The 20451-nt window shown below is 31.6% G+C and overlaps 2 protein-coding genes across 3 annotated transcripts; one reads left to right on the top strand and one right to left on the bottom strand.

The window, feature by feature from the left end:
• Positions 1-5594: 5594 nt before the first annotated feature.
• On the top strand, positions 5595-9355 carry LOC129291354 (serine/arginine-rich splicing factor RS31). 2 transcript variants are annotated; one of them, XM_054928648.1, is made up of 6 exons: positions 5595-5692; positions 6036-6166; positions 8117-8229; positions 8354-8577; positions 8670-8948; positions 9052-9355. In XM_054928648.1, the coding sequence occupies exons 2-6, from the start codon at positions 6061-6063 to the stop codon at positions 9080-9082; spliced, it is 753 nt and encodes a 250-aa protein (XP_054784623.1). In that variant the 5' UTR covers positions 5595-5692; positions 6036-6060; the 3' UTR covers positions 9083-9355. The 2 variants fall into 2 exon arrangements, with proteins under 2 accessions (XP_054784623.1, XP_054784622.1); XM_054928647.1 differs by lacking the exon at positions 5595-5692 and adding an exon at positions 7489-7986 and having other exon boundaries at positions 5713-6166.
• Positions 9356-11120: 1765 nt separating this feature from the next.
• Positions 11121-12122, bottom strand: LOC129290207 (protein yippee-like At4g27745). Its single transcript, XM_054926923.1, has 2 exons — positions 12032-12122; positions 11121-11608 (listed from the first exon to the last, which is right to left on the bottom strand). Exons 1-2 carry the CDS (start codon positions 12116-12118, stop codon positions 11378-11380), a joined length of 318 nt encoding a protein of 105 aa, XP_054782898.1. The 5' UTR covers positions 12119-12122; the 3' UTR covers positions 11121-11377.
• Positions 12123-20451: the final 8329 nt, after the last annotated feature.

Here is a 20451-nt window from a genome sequence, read left to right as displayed (position 1 = left end):
TCAAGCGCAGCAATGTGCAACGGTATGCTCGGCCTAACAGATCGTGGTAAATTTTTTTCGGGGGTCCAAGGTCGTGGTAAATGTCGCCAACAAATTAAACCAATAGCATATAATCTATGTTTATATGGAACTGTGAGGTGTCAACAATATTTTGAATATAATTATTTTTAATAAAAAATTAATTATTGACAACCAAAATGAATAAATTTTAATGTCGACTTAAAGACTTGGTTGATATACAATTCATAAGTATCTTTACAAGCATTTTTAAGTTTGAATGTTTACCCTGACCTATTAAGTTGTTAGGACCTAACTTATTTAAATTTTTTTGTTATAAAAAAAAATATAATACTCTTCCCAACTCTTTTTATGAAACTAGAAAATTAGTGTGATTTTATATATTTTTAACTAAATACCAAACTTTTATTAATATATAATTTAGTTAAAAACACCTTATATATAAATGCGCAAGGAGTATCTCATTGTAATTAAGAAAAAAGAGTTAAATAATTATTTTTTCATAAAAAGAAAAAATTCAAGTTACCTTTATTAACTACATTATATTTAAAATATAATTTTTCTTTTATATGTAACTTTTTCCTCTATTTATAAAAAAATATTAAGAGGTAAAACTGAAAAAATAATTAATCACCTATTTTTCATGAAAAAAACTTATTAAATAGACGATCAATTACCTATAAAATGTGATTCATGTGTATGATTGTCGGTACTACTATTTATCAATTACATATATTGCATGACAAAAAAAATAACAATTAAATTAAGAGAAATTTAAGATGTGCACATGAAAGTAGGTTTTGTTTTAAAAGTTGTTACGTTATGCTCCAAACTATGTGTCCTCATTCCTCAATTACCAACTGAATTAGTTTAACATAGAATACTGGAGGCACACAGGAAAATAAAATTATATTTTATAAATTAAAATTAAAAATTTATGTGTTACGTGCTAGAAATTAAAATTTAAATAACACCTTGTTTTATTTTAAGTTTTTTTTTATCTATGCACATGTTGAAAACATAAATATCATACTCCTCTGTTTAAAAATATAATGCATTTTTAACCAAATATCACCCTCAATAAAGTAGTTACCTATCTTCCAACTAAATCTATCTTTTCATATTTATCCCTATTAACACCCTACAATAAATATAAAGTCATTATTAATAGGGGTATTTTTTTTAAAAAAATAATGATTACAACTTGAGTGACTAAAAATGCCTTATATTTTTTTAACATTTAACTCTTCAAAAAATGCCTTACATTTTTTAACGAAAGAAGTACCTAATAAATATTAAAAAATTTATACATAAAAAATTCGTTTCTCTATGTAAGTTAAAATTATAAAGAATAAATTATTATTCTAAGATGTGTTATTCAATCATAAATTAAAATTTGAATAATAAAAAATTTTATTTTATAACATGTTATCTAGCTTTGTATTTTATTCTACCAATTTTTATCTTATACATATAAAAAATACAATCAATATATGATAGCTTTTTTACCTATCATTTTTTACCATAAGCCACATGATCCTTCAATGTGTGAACAAATTTATTAATTTATAATTTATTATCTTGCATAGTTTAAAGATAAAATAAAAAAATATTTTATGTAGAATTTGTTGTTCCATGTGAATTTGAAAAAATAAAAATTATCCATTAAATTGTACACATATTTTTTATAATTTATATAAATTAAGTTTGTAGTTTCATTGCAGTAAAACAAACTATTTTACAATTTATTATTTAAATTTATATTTTATAATACAATTGGTTATTTTATACATATGCAAAATGCAAGCAATAAATGATGAGTAAATTTTCAACCTTCACAAAAAATATTAGGTTTTATATTATTTTATTATTACGAATCTCATAATCACAAATATTTTTTATCATAAGTCTCATACTTTTTTTGATAAAAAAATACGTTTTTTTTTTGTTATAAGTCCTACATAAACTCTTACTTGAGAAGAATTATTTTCTTCAAAGAAAATTATGGTTACTGTTTTTCGGGGAAAAAAATATTTTCTTTAAATGAACAGTAATCATGATGCACTTCAGCACTCTACATATGTTGATATGCATATATTCGTTGAGGGCATGATAGCTTCTTTATAAAAATTTTCTCTCACCTTTAAAAAGTATTAGAAGATGTGTTCCCAAATATATTCCTAATAAATAATAGATCATAGTAAAACACTCGTTCATTTTCGTTCTTCTTTGTCGTTCATGTAGGGGCCAATGTATGACCGAGTGATCTGGATCCCCAACGACAAGGACAGCCTGTTAATGAAATAAATTTATTTGGATTTCTTTGATAATATATAGGATTTCATGAAACAATCTCATAGTCTTCTACTGTTTTGGATCTGTTTATGACCGTTTGGGGACAGCCTGTTATTAATGGGGGAAAATAAATAAATAAAGTCAATCGCAGTATCATAATAAGGCCATTTCTAAAATCATAAATCCTCTCCAACAATATTTAAGTAAGTGTTTCGGTATTTTTTTTAACAAATTCTTTTTTATGCATTATTACTAGATTAATAAAAATTGAAAAAAATACTGAAAAATGCACAAGATCACGAATACTACTCTCTGTTGACTTTCTCGAGTTTAAATTATAAGATACTTTTAATTATATTTTATATATCAATAAAATCTAAGTTATTTTCCTCATAAAAAAAACATGTATTTTCCCTGTTTGTCCTTAACCTTAACTAGCATCTAATACATTAAATTAGAATGAAATCCCAAAAAACCCACATTAATGAATACAAAATTGGAAAATTAACATCTAAAAATATCAAGTGCTTTATATTTTGGAACCAAATTCAGTTGAGAAATAATGTCTAACAATTCGGACCCGATGGAATATCTAATTATTATAATTTAATAACAATAATAAAATGAGGGGGAAAAAAGAAGTGGAAGCATGCTAGGTAGGGCGGCCTTAGAGGGTTAAGTAAGAGTGTATTGTTATGATTAGTGTTGTGTGTGTGTGGAGGTGCAATTATAATTAGTAACAGCAAAGGGCAGACGTGGAAGCAAAGATGATTAAAGTGGGCTGTGCTTGCCTGCAAAGTCTGCAACACAAAAACATTTTATAACTTTAGCCTTCCTTATCATTCACCATTCCCCACAAACATTTACATTACATATATTTACCCTCTATTTTTTTTTTCCCTTTTCTTACTTTATGTCTTCCCTCCATCTTTGACTTTCTACTTTTATACTTCCACACATTATTTATTACAGAATTCAAATCAAATCAATATTATGTTCATGCTCACTAGATCGTTCAAATTTTTAGTTCAGCGTGACATGTGATGCCATTCATGACTCGGAGATTGGAGCAAATCATGAACGTGCAAAGCGATGAGTTGTTGATGACAATAATGAAATAATAAAAAATTGCACACGAAATTATATAAAATATAATATAATAAATTAAAAACATATGATGTAGAAGTAGGAGTATTCATGTTCAAGAAACTTCTCCTCAGCCCAACTTTATGCCATGTTTATAATACTTTATTATGAATACAAGCTTTCTACGCAAAAAGGCATCTTCCGTGAAACTTCCTCAGTTTTTTTTTTTTTTTTTTTAAGGTCATGCGGTCCATTTTAGAAGATTCTGGACATTGAGAATTTGAGATCCAGTTGGATTATGCTCTTTTGGGTATGTTTTAAAAATAAAAAATAAAAAAATAAAGGAAGTCAAAGATAGCATATATACACACCTACAGGAGAGTCTGCCTGACTGATTGAGATGCCACTCCATCCTTCCTAATTTTACTTTTAAAAGTTGGAGTTTAGTGGGGTTAGGAACAAAGTTGAGAGTTGGTACCAATGTAATATATTTCCTCTGATAAGTAGGTTAGCGACCAGAGTCCTTAAGTGTTATTTTAGGACTCAATTCTTATGTAAAAAAATATTGTTTGAAAAAAGTAATATGTTCCCTCTTTGGAATTTTTCACCATCGCTTCTTTTTACCCCCTTTTTTTTACCATATTGTCTCTTGTAATGTATTCAATTTGACATTATATTATTCCTCATTTATAAAAGGTGCAATTCGTTATCAATTCTATATGATATATGCTAACATATTCTTGTAATTGAGGAAGCATGGCAGTGGATTTAGTGAGGTTGGAAGCTAGGGTAAAAAAATGCTGTGTATTTCCATGACTAGTATTATGTACAAATCCAGTTTACAAGGATAAATTCCAAGATATGATACGGATGCTATGTCAAAATCTACATAATATCTACTACATCTAAATCTAGTAAGACATATCACATAGCATTTTTTTTAAATAAAGATATCGCATAGCATTACAGATTCATGAGTTAGGATTAGGTGTTAATGGGCCTAAGTGTTGCTGGCCTCATATATTCTAACACTCTCCTTTGAAAAAAAAAAAAAAAACTTTACACATGAGATAGATGAACGTAAAGCGGGAGGATTTCAAAAACTTGGTGAGAGGTAAGGGAGAGGGGCGCCTTTCTTTCTTTCTTTTCTCTCCTTGTTCCTCCCTTTTCCAATACTCACCATTTATTTTATTTTATTAAATAAATTTATTTTAATTATAAATTTGATGAATGATGGGAATTGAAAAAGAGAAGGAAAAGGAGAGAAAAGAAAAGGAGGAGCCCTCTTCCCACAAGGTAGACAGTTAATAACAAATATAAGAATGCATATGGAAGAATCAAAATTAAAAATAACCTAAAATATGAGAGGCTAAAGCTAATTTTTTACAACCAAATTTTTTCAAAAAAAATTAAGCAGTAAAATTTTTTGGCGAGGGTGCCCCCTACATTTATTAATGTAGATCGTTAACATTTTCCCGTGGCTACCCCGCCCCCAAAAAAAACAAAAGAAAAAAAGATTAACATTCCCTCATGAGAGGGAACATATCAAATCGTTGACCAGTGACAACTTGATTCCCAACTATGCAAGTTTATAATATAGTGTTTAATGGAAGTAGGCTAATACAAGTAAATAAAGAGAAAACAGTTTTATCTAATTTCACCTAACCAGAATGACTGGCTAATGAATACATGAAGAAATAAGATCAATCATCATGTTGTTGTCATATATAACAATACCTAATTAAAAAAGCCAGATGCGTTATGACTCATTCTTTAAACTCTTGTATTATTTGAGACTCCACCAGTTAAAAGTAAATTACATTCGAAGTTTTTTTAACTTTTTTTTTATTATGGAAAAAATTTTATATAAAGAAGGTTCCAAGGACTCCCAAAAGTTAATGTAGATTTCGTAAAAAAAATGCATTAAATTATTTACAAATTATCCATAGTGGGATTCAAACTTATGTTTTGCTAGATTGTGAATTCTATTGACTTGTCTGGTAAAAAAAAAAAAAAACAATCTTCATTAACTTGACTAATTTTTGTTGACCAGGAATTCAGGCCGAATGGGCCACATTTCTAAGAGAAATTGGACCGGTGGGTGGCCCATCTTGGGCTGCACTTACCCCAACATTACAAAGGAGCCCATTTGTGCCAATCGGCCAACAACAAAATTAGGGCTTCGTCATATTCGAACTGCCCAGACTATAAAGGCATTTCTCATCCTGTGTTCTCGCTGGGATCTCTGTATTCCTAAGCTTTCGAGGAAAGAAAACAAATTCGAGGTTTTCAGGTGAACGTTTCCTTTTGCCTCTTCCCTCTTCTTTAAAGCGCTAATTGAAAGTAAAAGGTGGTCCTTTTCAAGATTTTTGAGAAATCAAATAGGTTTTCATCTTCTTGAAATTCATTGGAACTATTGGTTCTCGGTTATGTTTAGAGGAGGACGAGAAAATGATCCACTGGTGATTTTGCATCTGGTAGTGTACCCTCATAGCATTGGAAATTTGAGAACCTGAAGCAGGAGTGATTGGTTTCGGGGTTTTAGGGCTAGGGCATGGAGGTTTTGGCATATGTTGGTTTGTTACTTTTGTTCTGATTCTGACGATTGCTGAGCTGTTACCATTTTGTTTCTGAAGGCTTCTTGGAGGAATAGTTGCGAAGATGAGGCCGGTTTTTGTTGGGAACTTCGAGTACGATACCCGTCAATCAGAGCTGGAACGCCTGTTCGCTAAGTATGGGAGGATAGAACGCGTTGACATGAAATCGGGTAAATATTTTCGCTCAATCCTGTATTAGTCTCAAACAAGCCATCAAGCCTGCCGTCTCCTTCTTTCGGAAAGGAAGTTTGTTGTATTCCGTTGAATGTTTGGACTCCTAGGTGTCCTGATCCCATCGGTTTTTGGGATTATAGGCTGTATGTGATAAGCATTAGTATAATGAGCACACAGGCCAAAAAAATTATAGTGAGAAAAAGGAAATAATTTTGTGCATCTAAGAGTGAGTGATGGATTTGCACGTTGCTGCATTTTCATACCCTCTTGCTCATGCAATCAGAGGTTCTATTTTGATGTAAGAAACACCTCGTAGTTGTAAATGTTAAATTTTGTTGGGCTGCGCATCCTCTTCCTTTTTACTCATTCCATATAATCCATTTGGCGCAAACCAACCTCAAGGTTGTCACAATGTAAATGTTTTCCATGAACTCATTTATTATAAGCACAGTTTGATATTTATGCCCTCCATTGTGTCTTACAAGAGGAGAGTTAGTAGAATTCTTACATTATGTGTGCTCTTGTGGGACAGTCCCTTTTAAAATTTACGGTCGTGCGCAGGCGCTTGAGAGCTTAACTTACTTTGAACCTATTAGCATTATCTCTTCTTTCTGCTGTTATTATTGTTGTAGATCAATGGTGGATGGCTTGTAATGGGGTGTCTCTCTGATATTTGTTATGTGGTTTATGATGAAGTACATTTGCCCTTATTTAGATCCTATTTATTTACAGTTCCATAATTGTCAATCCATCTTATTCATTACATTTAGCATCTCTTTGAGGATTGTGTTGCATTTGGGATGATCTGTAGGAATTTATGGGGTCTTCTCTCAGCCAGTGTTACTTAGGGATTGGAATTTTAGTTTGGGAAAATCACATAGGAGTCCCATGTAATGAATTTAATTACTAATAGGTCTCATCTCGGGCAAAATACCAGAGGATGACATGTAAGTGCCACAGGTTGACATGTAACGGGGATTTATTAATAATTAAATTCCGTACCTTGGATTTCTGTGTGATTATCTCTTCCTGTTTTCTTAAATCTATCAGATTGAATATGAAGTGAATGTCACTTCTAATTTTTTAAAGTATGATTAACAAAAAATTCAATGAAAAAAAATCTATCTTAATAAGAATGTCTTGCATTTAGCAGATTCTGAAAACTAAGATATTGGAACAAGGATATTAGGATTGGATGTATGGCTTATTTTATGGGTTGTATGCTCCATTCCTAAATCCTGATGGAAAATATGTCGCAGCCACAAAATTGCAATTCTTTGGAGAAATCCTCCATATTTAAGTTTTTCTTTTGACGCAGGAACCTCTACTAAGGGAAAATGTGCTGAGCTCTTTCTTGGCTTGCCAACTTCTCTGCCAATTTTTTTTGGGAAGGAAACTTCCTGCCTGTCTGCCATCCTTCCACCCTCAGATAGCATCATCCGCATTTTCTCACCTGATCATCAGTCACTCACTCACCTCATCGCTTAACATTGCCATTTTATCAGATTGATCATAGTGGGATCATCATTCAATTTATTAAGCCATGCCTACACTGACTGAAAATAGGGGATCAATGAAACACTGTCATGCAATGCCATGCCTACATCCACTGAAACTAGGGGGTCAATGAAATCTATCATGCCATGCCATGCCTTATCTTACTGAATTCACTCGTGCTGTCTGAATGGAGAAGCATGCTTTGCAATGACAATCCCAGATCTGAATTTTGGATTTAAATCTTTTATTGCAATCATGATTTTGTTGCTCATTGAACGCCTCTACCGCTTCATGTGCATCAGCCCTCGCATATATGCAGGTGTTGTATTCTGTTGTTCCTGACAGGGAAAATGAAATCCTGATTTGGCTGATGTACTGCTTGGTGAGGGATGGCATGCTGATGACTTTCATCGTCACTTGTGTCTCTAATATCAGTACTGTTATTGCAGGTTTTGCGTTTGTGTATTATGAGGATGAGCGTGATGCAGAAGATGCCATTCGAGCATTAGACAATTTTCCATTTGGTTATGACAAGAGAAGGCTGTCTGTGGAGTGGGCTAGAGTATGATAATATTTTGATGAAAAATTTGAAATTTTTATTTTCCTTATTCTTTGTATTGGCAAGTAAAATGATTTCCTGCCCGAATATTATAGTACTTACTTCTTAGTTGCTTTGATACTTGTAGGGTGAACGTGGTCGTCATCGAGATGGGTCTAGAGCAAACCAGAGGCCCACAAAAACATTATTTGTGATTAACTTTGACCCAATTCGCACTAGAGTTCGTGATATAGAAAGACACTTTGAACCATATGGAAAAGTTCTTCATGTTCGGATTCGTCGGAATTTTGCTTTTGTGCAATTTGAAACACAAGAAGATGCTACTAAAGCTCTTGAGTGTACACATATGAGGTCAGTAATTAGGTTATGGTATTTCTTGGTGAGTTTCTTGGCGGTTTCCTATTCATGGCATTGGGAGTAAAAGTTTAGCCCTATTCTTGCAGCAAGATACTGGATAGGGTGGTTTCAGTGGAGTATGCTCTGAGGGATGATGATGAGAGGGGCGACAGATATTATGACAGCCCCAGACGAGGGGGCTATGGAAGATCACCCAGTCCAGTTACTCGTAGGCGACCAAGTCCTGATTATGGTCGTCCGCATAGCCCTGTGTATGATAGGTACAATGGACCAGCATATGACAGACGTCGGAGTCCTGATTATGGTAGGCCAAGGAGTCCTGAATATGGTAGGCCAAGGAGTCCTGAATATGGTAAATACCGCAGGTATTGGTTTTTGGTCAATTTTTTATCGGTTATCTTTTGCAGTTTGGTACTTCCGTTCAATTTTTATACCTCGAGCTAATTTTGTTCTATTATTCATCTACAGCCGTTCACCAATCCGAAGGTCCAGGACTTGAAAATGTCCGATGATGTGGAATGAAGCAGGTTCCGGGGGTTCTCAGTCACTGTGTGTTGGAATAGGAAGTAGTGCAATCTGTAGGAAAGTGGACACTTGGCAGAACAATTTATGTTTTGCTTTTTGTATCTAAAAATTCAGCATTTGGGGCTAATCGTGCGTTGAGGACTTGATATATAGCTTGTTCAAAGTAGGTTTGGTTAGTAGATATTACTATTGGGACGTGTTCTGCATTGACTGGTCTTTATGAAAAAAGCACAGGTCTTGAACAGTACCATGGAGGTTTTTTTCTCCCTTTTTTTTTTGGGCCAAGCTTATTACATCAATGAAACATTATATTAATTTTAATTCATTAATAATAGAGTAGGCCAACAACGAATGATTACACGTTTAAACTAGGACAACCATCCCGCTCCCCCAAGAATATTAAAAGTCAACAAGAATCATGAATAGAAATGGAAGTGATGCGGTGCTCACTAATACTCTAGGTTACCTCTAAGCTATCACGAGCCTTGTGAAGACTAGATTTCTCCCGAAACTGATAGTGCATGCTCCTTTCAGTCACAATCTAAAAGGTTTGTTTAGTCTTGTGGTATGATTGTTTAGGTAATATTTAAAAGATATTTTTAAAATTATTTTTTGTAAGAGAGAAAAGGTGGCATGATATTATTTTTTTAGATTTATCATATAAAAATATATTTAGAATTTTACATACTTTTGTATTCATATTTTTTGGTAATAGGTATTGATGAAGTGGACAGAAATGATTTGTGAAGCAGATTGGAGAAGTGTATGATTTATGATTAGATATGCTTGTTATATGGATAATCAGCCTGCTTTCAGTTTTTACAATTTGTATGAATGATGATTGATGATTTATTGCCAATATATATATATATATATATATTAGCAGAAGATTCTTAGCGCTCTTATTGGGGATAGCCTTGTTTAACCATATCTCAGCGTCTTCCATGATCTGAGGGCTCAAGTCTGAGCGTCGAAACGCAACACTCATTCTCATGTAGTTTCAAATCTCCATCAATATCGCCTTCTCTGCTTATTCCCTCTTTACCCAGCTGAGTTGAATGTTACTCAGACTTTCACTGATTATGAAACCCACGAGGAAGAATAATCCATTTATAGTATGGCTCAACTGTTCTGTAGGGGAAATCCCATATATGAAGGCATTTTCATCTCATTTTTCACAAAAGATGCAAGGGAAATTGCATTGACTTTCTCAGTCAAATCTTGACCTAAGTTTTCTTTGGGGACTGAAATAAGCACGCCAAATCCTATTTGAAATTAACATTGAAAGGCCACATGATTTTGTCCATCAGACCAATATTTGACTCAACTTAGGACTTGACAAATGATTTTTTAATTAAAAAAAAGAAAATGATGTGTTACCTAGTTGTGATGCTTTCGTGGAAGGTGCCTCTGGTGGGGGAGAAAGCATATATTTGAGGTTCACGTAATCTTCTTGGATAGGCTTTCATGAATCTTCCTCCTCTTTTCTCCTTGGTTCATAATTTTTTCTCTAACCAACCCAGACAAAGTCAGGTTCTTGCTCTAAAATCATTAAATGATCATTTATGATCAATTTTATTATATATTTTAGTGTTCATATTTAAATTTTACTTAGTAATTGTTAGTGGTGGACGATCTATAAATAATTATATAAACGTTTTTTGAACTTAAAGACATACCTTGGTTCTAATGAATTGTTGAGACTCAATTCACCTAAACTTTTTTTTTTTTTTAAATAGCTTAGTGATCATATGAAAAACATACTTGCCCAGAAAGCAGATCCCAAAAAATGCTTAATGATTTGATAACATATAAACTGAAGAAGTGTTAATTTTATCAAAAAAACAAGTGTTAATTTTTTTTTAAAAAAATTTATATTCAAGAAGAACGTGATCCTTCAAAATCATGACATTGTCAAACTCTAACACAAAAGGCAGCAGAAATGTCTGGGATTGTCAGTAATACTTTATTATTTACTTTTCATATTGAACATGAATGTTTGCTGATTAATCAATACCTTCAATAGATTCATTCACATATACCATATGAGTCTCAACTCTCTAGCCAACCAAAAATTAAAATTTCGTCTATTGTAGTTCCCACCTTTCTTTGTACAATAAAATAAATGATCTTCACCATTTTTCCTTTAAACAATCTTTGTACAATATGAACAAATGACCATCTTATTGTTTTAAAAAGGGCTTTTGTTTCTTTTGAATGTGCAGCTTCTGCAGAAAATTCACATGGATCCTACAGATAATCTTATATGCTAGTGATCAGTGGTCATGGTGATCTTGAACTTTTCTAGAATGAATTTTCCCTCTTTGTATTTCTGGGATTCCTCGTAAGTTCTGATGTATTTCCATCCCAAAGCTTCTCCACAATCATAGCAGAATACGTCAGAAACTGCGTGAAGACCAGTCATGAGCTGCCTATCCTCTTTGGGACCTTCTTTAACGTTAATGGCATGAGAGAATAGAAAAGCCCTCCCACTGCTTGCCTGCCACACATAAACCCTCAAAATCTTTTTGCTGAAAATGCTTAAAACAAATCAATTTTGAACATTTATGCAGTTTTTGCCCCCAAACCAATTCTTATCAGTAGAATAAAACCAGAAAAATAAACTTCATAATCACATTTTTATCAACCTTTTAAAGATCCTTATGCCAGATTGTGAGCTGATATAGTCTGAAAACTATATGCAACATGGTTCTAAATTCTATGCCTTTCATGTGGGACTCAAATCTGGTATCATCGTCAATATAAAACTTAGGCTGATGGAACAGATCAGAATGGTTTAAGTGTCAAATTTGAACCCTGTCCTTGACACGTTTCATCCTAGGAAACTAGCACAAGAGATGAAAAAAGTAATCAAAAGGGAAAAGGGAAAAAAAAAAGTGGTAATAATAATAGTAAAGCTGACCCGAAAATCTTTGGAAATAATTTCATCATGGAAAGCGATATGGTTCTGGCACTTAAAGCAGCAGTATGATCCCCTCAAAGAAGCCATTGATGAATTTGCCTTCAAGGCTGGTTCTACCATTCTGCTTATAAGCATAAATATAAATAATATATTTGATTTCAAATTGTAATAAAAAATTATGTTTTGCGACAACAATCTGGTAAATGGCTTGGCTTGTCAAAGGGGCGTATGACTCAGTTTTTTTGGCCTGGAGTGGATAACATGATCAAGGGCAGATTCTTAATCAAACTCTTAAATTAGTTTTAAACAGATAAGTGAGAATGTTAAAAGTAAATATTATTTTTTATGACTAATTTTTTTATTGGTTAAAAAAAATGAAGAAAGTAATTGAGGCTAAAGTCAATTTAGGTTGGTTAGAAAATGAAGAAGCTGATTGAATACCATAATTCGGGTTGCTTTTGACTAGTTAATATTTTGTTACCGTGAAGAATGGACCACAAATTTATACTAAATAAAGGTTAAATTTAAATGAAAAAAATATAAAAAGAATAACTCAATTTTTTTTTTTTTCAAATCATGAATGGCATGACCTGCTAGAGACCAACTATATATTTTTTTTATTGTATGAAAAAAGTAAAATTTGAAAGCTTGAGATAATATAAAATATAAAATCGATTCTCAATATAAAATATAAAAGTAAGCTACACCATTTTATTTTAATTATAATAATTTGGGGCTCAAATTATTTATGCCATTTATAATGAGTGATGTGACTTATTATTTTATTTTTATTGACGATGATATAATTTTTGTCCTTTTTTTAACAAGATATAATTTTTGTCTTTGAGAGACACAATTAAAGTTGGTTTCATGTATTATATTTGGACATTATATTAGTCCATTCTTGACACATTCAACTAATTTTGTCGATACACTTAGTGACATAGGCACATCACATTCTTTTTTGGTTAATAATGTGGAATGTCGCATCACTAAATTCGTCATAGAAAAAGGTCATGCGACATGTTATTACAATTTCATGTAATAGTATCAATTTTTTTGGATTAATATTTATTTTTACCCCGTATTTATGGACATGATTAACTTGGAGTTAATTATATCCTTGAATATTAAATATTTTCACTCCGATGACACTACCATTTTCTTTTCTTTTAGTTGGTGTTAGTAGGCTTCATAATTCATTTTTTCAAATATTTTTGCACTCTCTCTCCCAATTCCTCTCCTCCTCCTCTCTCTCCCCTCCCCAATTTCTCTCTGTCTCCAGTCTCCCTTTCCTCACACGCAAGCATGCTTGGTGGTTTTGTGTGTGTGTGTTTGGTTGGAGCAGCTATCGTCGATATGCTACTCTCTCTCTCCCCCCCCTCCTTCTCTCTCTGGTCCTCATCCTTCACTACCTTTGCAATGGGAAAGCCAGACGGAGAAGTCTTGAAGGAAAATTTAGGGCTAGACCCTCCACAATAATAGAAGTTAGTGGTGCTAGGCTTAAGAGGTTCGATTTTGACATGGTGGATCTTGCCGGAATTGCACAAGAAATATTGGCACAACATGTGACGCCCCTTTTCCTTCTCGCTGTATTCCCCGGACACTCTACTGCACTCCATCGTCAACGGTGCATGCTTGTCCTTTATAATCCACAACGCCCTCACGTGGTCCCGCCCTACCGGCGAGATGTGTGCTCCTGTATAATCCAACACCAATAGGTTGAGGATTCAAGACATGCTTATGAGTGATGCAAATATTATTGACTGAAATGGAGTTATGATACAAAGCTGCTGGAGTTTACATAGAGGGAAAAGGTGGGGAGAGGAGAGAGAGGAGAGAGGAGGTGGGAAGGGTGAAAGAGAAGGTGATGAATGAGCTAATGAGGAGACATGCCGTGAGAGAACCTTTCACTTTTGGATACCATTACCAGTGGTCTCTGCCTCTATATATGTCTTCATATATATTTACAGACTTTTGAATAAGAGAATTAAGGCTTAAGCTCTTGATTTATGTATTATTAATCTCTCTGTTCTTTTAGTGACGTTGTGAACAAGCTCAAAAGCATTCATGGATGACGAAGGGGATGGAGGAGAGAGAGTGATGAGAAGGAGATAGAGAGAGAGTGGGAAGGAGGGAGAGAAGGAGAGAGATGGGATGGGAGAGAGATTTTTATATTATACAAGATAATAAAAAATGGTGGGACCCACTATTATACCCAATGAAGAAAATTCAATTTGTCGGATTAACTCAGACCCTTATCTTATCAACTCTTTGGCCTCCACAATAAGTTAGTCAAGTTGCTGTGCAAACTTTATATCTCTTGTTTTCATTGCGTCTTATACTGTTGGCATTCAAGTTCAATTTGTTGATGTTATAACTCAATTTTTTGACAATGCTTTTGTATTTGCAAATAATTTTTCATTAATTATTTCCTAAAATCTTTCAAATTATTCTCTTTGGTAGAATGCTTCAAGTTCAGCTCTTGATCATTAACCCATTTGGATTGATATACATGGGATATCTTTTGTTGAGAAGTAAACTCATGCAAATCATTAACTTGCATATATGGATAGTGACCTACAAAAGTTAGGGTACTTCCACATGGATGATATGGTAAATATAAGCTTGCATTGAAGTGGAGGTCGTAGTGTGAATGGAATGAATATGTAGGTACTTGTTTAACGCCATGAGTTTGATTATAAGGCATGGAAGAAAAACAATTATTTCCATAAGACAAAACATTCCAATCCATCATGCATTTAATACCACAAACAACATTAAAAAATTGGAAGAAACAACTAAAACAAACAAAGAAAAAGTAAAAAAAAACTGAAAAAAATAAAGAAAATACCCTAAAAATAAAAAAAAAAAGAAAAAAAAGGCACCAAAAATTCAAATCAAGTCAAATAACCACCAAAGCTTTGAAAGAGGTATTAGACGACATTAATTAACACATCCAAAGCCTCAGCACAGTAAAAGGAAGAAAAAAAAAGAAAACTAAAAAAAACTTGGGAAAAAAGAAAAATTCAAAGAAAATTCGCAAAAAAAAGGAAAATTAAGAAAAACACTAAAAATGATTGAATTTGGCAAAACTAACCCCGGTCTTTAGCACACCAAAAAACTTTGGAATATCAAAAATCAGAATTTTCTGGGCAAAAATAGAGCAATTTCTAGAACAAGGTATTTATACGAAATAAACTGAAATGCAAAATGTACAAGAGCAAAACAAGATAAAAATGCATGAAAAATGCATGTGAAATGCATGAAAACACCTAGGAACTCTTAAGACTAACCATTTTTTCCTAGCAATGGTGCCAAAATTGATGGATTGCTTTAGTCGTGTCGGCACTCAATTAAACTAAAATTGACTTAATATAGTATAGGTTAATTCTAGATCATTCTTTTCAAAGAGTAATTTAGGGATTATCTTAAGTTTTTTAAGTATTTAAATATTAATATAAAAAGATCTAAAATTAAATGCTAAATTTTACACTAAAATATAAATGAGAATTGCAATTTATGCAACTAAAACTATTTAAATGGATGTTGATTCTTATGTCACCTAACTATTATTATGCAATGCATGAGTCCTAAATTATAATTGGGCGGTTTTTGGTTCAAGAAAAATAAAATATAAATTACAAAATTAACTAAATGACAAAAAGAATTAATTAACCAAAAATTAAGAAAAGTTTAATTCAATCTCAGTAAAGGGAACAACTTAAAATTTTACATGGAGTGAACTTTACTAGCTCAATTCAATTAGTTAGGCTAAAGAGAAATGATAAGAGAGTAGAATTAATAAATTCAATTACCTAATTAAAGTAAAGAGAACCCATAAGTATAAAGTCTAACACTTAATTCACTAGAGAACTCATAATAAACTAAATGTCATAACTATGAATTAGGAAAATTAAATTTATTAAAATCAATGATGATTAATTCAAAAATAAATCTAGGAAATATGTTTAGATTATCTAATTGAATAATTAGACAAATTGGAAACTCAATTGAATAATCAAGAGGTAAACTGAGCAATCCAAAGTTGCAACAAACACCACAATGATAATTAAATAAAAAATGAGAACTCAATCATTAATTTAATTAGTAAAATAAATGTATATAAAAATAAATGTCAGAAACTCATTAAATACAAAATCAATCCAAATATTAATCCAATCCAAGATTCAAAATATTTACAATCTAAAACTAGGTTGTACTCAAATATTAAAACTTAAAATCATTTAAAACTAAATAATCCTAAGCTCTTGAATTAAAAAGATAAATAAAAAACACTCCTCAATGGTTTTCAAATGCAAATCCTATGATCTAACTTTCTCCATGCTCATCTTAAGTTATCTTCCAAGCTAGCTCAAGCTCTCATGATTTTTGTTCTTCCTCCTTTCACCATATAATCTACGGCCATGAGAGGATGACTAAAGGAGATGGAGTATAATAAATGAATAATGATTTGGGAAGGATGAGGTGATATAGACGTAAATAATGGAACGGTGAAGGTGACTGAATGAATGGGGACAAGAAGATTGAACATTGACAATGAAGTGGTCCATGAATGCAAAAGAAAGGAAGTGAAGATGTGAGATGGTTAAATGAAAAAAAAGGGATTGTGGGATTAAGTCGGGGAAAGGAGCAGTGACGGCGGGTTGGCAGAAGAAATGATGGAGGATCCTGGACGCATAAAGAGAGTAAAAATAGAGAGAGAGAGCTCCTGATTGAAGGTGGTGTCTGAGAGTAAAAGAGAAAGAGAGAAATGTTGGAAAAATGATCCAATGGCTAAAACAGTGAGTAAAGAGTTTTGGAAAAATATGAGCTATTGAATTCAAAAAGAATCAATTAAAAAAAATAAAAAAGTAAAAAAGTTTTCAATTTTTTTAATTAAAAATGCCTAATATATCCTTAATAAATTTTGATAATTTCTTTCTTATCTTATTTTTTCAAAGTCCTTAGATGCTCTTTTAATTGTTAAGATTCAATTTTCATCATTGAGTTTTAGTGATTTTATCTCCAAATCCTAAAAAATTAAATGCATTTATTAGTGTAAATTATGTCCAAAATAAATTTAATGTCTCATAAAATATTTCTAAATTAATTTTTTAAGAAATTATATTTTTTTTTCAAAAAATGGCCAAAAACTCAAATAATGTATAGTAATTCAAATTAAGTTCAATTAAAGATTGAAAAAATTAAACTAATTTAAAAATAAAAAAATTAAAATATAAACAATTTAAGCCCAAAATTCCTATAATTAATTCAAAAGTATATTATTCCTCAAAATTGACTAATAATTCAAATAATATCTAATAAATAAAAATTAGCTTAAAATTATCATTAAAATGTATGGAAAAGGTAGAATAAAATATATGATTCATCATAACACTACAAGCAGCTTTAAAAACTCCTTCAACATAAGGAAAAGGAACCATCTGAAAATTAGTAACAAATCTCAAACAAAAAAGGATTATGATAAATTAGAGACAACTTTCATTAATAATCCATAGAGCAAGGAGGAAAGGGAGACAATAAGAAACACACAAAAGTAACAAAATGACAAGACACCAAGACAAAAACAAAAGCACAAGAAGGGGCAAAAATATATCAACAATATTACTAGGAAGCCCCTAATCCTTGGCAACACCCAAAAGGATGACTTATGGTTCTTTATTGGCTGGTCTCCAGCCACCCAAGATATCAAAATACACAAACATCGCAATTGACCTAGCCATCTTCAAGTTGTTGAATGGAATAAAATCATTATTGGTATGCTCCATAAAACCTATATTCTTGCTAAGCTTTCCTTCTTCCACTCTTGGCCTTGCTATAACATCCCTAACTTATACATCAAATTTATTTCATTTTATATAATAATATTATAAAAAAACTCAATTTTTTTAAAATAACTCTATCATGGTAGAAAAATGTCTGCCATGGTGTTAAAGAGTGAAAGATATTTTTCTAAATACTATCATAGTAATAAAAAGGTTTACTATATTAGAAAAGACAAAACCACAAATTTAAAAACTTTACCATAATAAAAAATAGTCTACCATAGTAATTAAGAAACAAAACAATCATTTATAAAATATACTATAGTAGAAAAGAACTTTTTTACGATTATAATATTTCACAAATATTTGCTATCATGGTAGAAAAAGATCTACCATGAGAATAAAAGAGCTTCACAAATCTAAAGAGATCAACTATGGTATTTGAGAACATAACTTAACTAAAAAAGAAGTACTAAAATGAGATCTCATTAAGCAAGTCTTAAGAAAAGATATTAAAGCCATTTTAAATAGTGAAACATAATCCCCAACAAACTTTAAAATCAACAATTTAAGACTTAAAGCATAATTGAGTCTCCCAAACAATTAAATCATAATCCTTTAAGACCATGGGAGGCAGATAAAAGTGTCATAGCTAATACAACAATATAAATAACTCCAAATAACATGTTTAGATCATGAGAGGTAGATAGAAATCTCATAGCCAACATATGCAAGATAATTTAAATTGAAGAGTCTATGCTCACATAATAAACGAAGACGTCTTAAGTTGGCATTCTATACATTACTTCACTGAGAGACCACATATGCCAAAAGTGTCCAAATACACCTAATTACTCTTCTAGTGCTTCTCTGGCTAGACCCTTTCCTATAAAAACAATAACCATGAGGAATGAGACGCAATGGTCCCAATAACCAATTATAAGATGAATTAAAGCATGTAAAGTAATTAAAGATGTGAATTGCTAAGTGAAAACAAAACACATTTTAAACATTTATATACATATATATATATATATATATTCAATCTACAAATACACTTATATGGTAGTACAACTCCTTATACCATGCTCAATACTTTAGTTCACTTAGGCAAAAGTAAACTACTCCAAGCCATATGTGTCACCCATTAAGCCTGATGGGAGCATACAACATAGTAACATTTATCCAACACACGATTCTCAACCACACACTAACATGTCATGCAATTAAAAATATTTTCAATACATATGAATAAATAATATATTAAAACTTATGATTTCCAATACACTTTTTACTCTAAACAGTTTCTCATACATAGTTAATATCTCACTTGGAAATATATTATTTTCAACAAAATAGAGTTTAATCCAATACAAGGGTTCTCAACACATATATTTCATAATTCAAAATTCACATAATTAATCACAGAACATACAATATAACACTAAGAAGTGGTTATCTCTATTCTTTGATAATAAGATTTTCCTAACACAAAAGTGATAACTTATGGTGTCCACAACACAATTGTGCTAATTAATAGTAACAAATATCAATTATAACTAATTACAATACTTAATACTAATCTCATACTAGTTAGATTAGTTAATTTCATTAACCTTGGCAAATCACATACAAATGATGAAATGAATAACTCTCACATCAAGAATCAACTCAGCCATTGAAAATAACGAGTTGGATGTTATGAACCTACTGACTAAATTTTAGCCTAATCTAACAGTTAACAAATTCGTAAATGCCACTTTACCAAGATTGCCCTATGAATATACAAAAATAGCTTTCTCTTTTCTTCTCTCTCGAATGATTGTAGCTTAGTCATGATTATAACTTTTCTCCCATGACCTAATTTGACCCCTCTCCACTTTACTTAGTGAGAAATACAATGGGTTTTAATATTAGGCTTTTTTCTCCATAAAAGAAAGGAGCCCAAACTCATTAATTTCAATTTTTTCTAAAACACAATTTAATTCTCAATTAAGCCTCATAATTTCTTTAATTAAACTCCTAAATAAAACTAGGAAGTTACACTTGCCACCTTCAGTGTTTCCATTCTCCTAGTGCTTAGTTCAAGCTTGTTCTCCAACTCACCAATTTTTGAAGCCAATCAAGCCACAATAAACAGATACAACATATTGCTAATTTTCCCTTGCCTTTTCAGCCCCATTGTTTTATAGTTGTTGGCACTTTGTGGCATGATGTGTAATATTGCCCATATCACCTTGTTTACATAACCAAATCCACCATGGTATCATAAGACTAACCCAAACTGATTATCATTGCACCAATAAAATATTTAACTGCATTTATAAAAAGACTAATCATAATAGAAAGAAAAAGACCTATGCAAAGCTCTATTATGGTTAAGAGGCTTAAAATCCACAACTTATAAATTTAAAACACACAACTATAGTAGAATGATTTCCATCATAATAGTTTAGTTTAAAATCAAGTAATTCAACTCAACATGAACCCAATGCAATTAAACTTAAATTCAAGCATAAAAGTTCAAATATGGGATCCTAAGTTTTTAATACTTAAAACACTTTAAATTTCAAATAAAACAAGTTTTAAATCCCAAATAAAACAAGTCTAAATTAGAGTAAACATATACAA

Source organism: Prosopis cineraria, unplaced genomic scaffold, assembly GCF_029017545.1.
Source record: "Prosopis cineraria cultivar Desert tree isolate PC_DT_omini unplaced genomic scaffold, ASM2901754v1 PC13, whole genome shotgun sequence".
Classification (NCBI taxonomy): domain Eukaryota; kingdom Viridiplantae; phylum Streptophyta; class Magnoliopsida; order Fabales; family Fabaceae; genus Prosopis; species Prosopis cineraria.
Note: the sequence above shows the minus strand (reverse complement) of the source record. Positions and strands in the feature narration are given on the sequence as shown.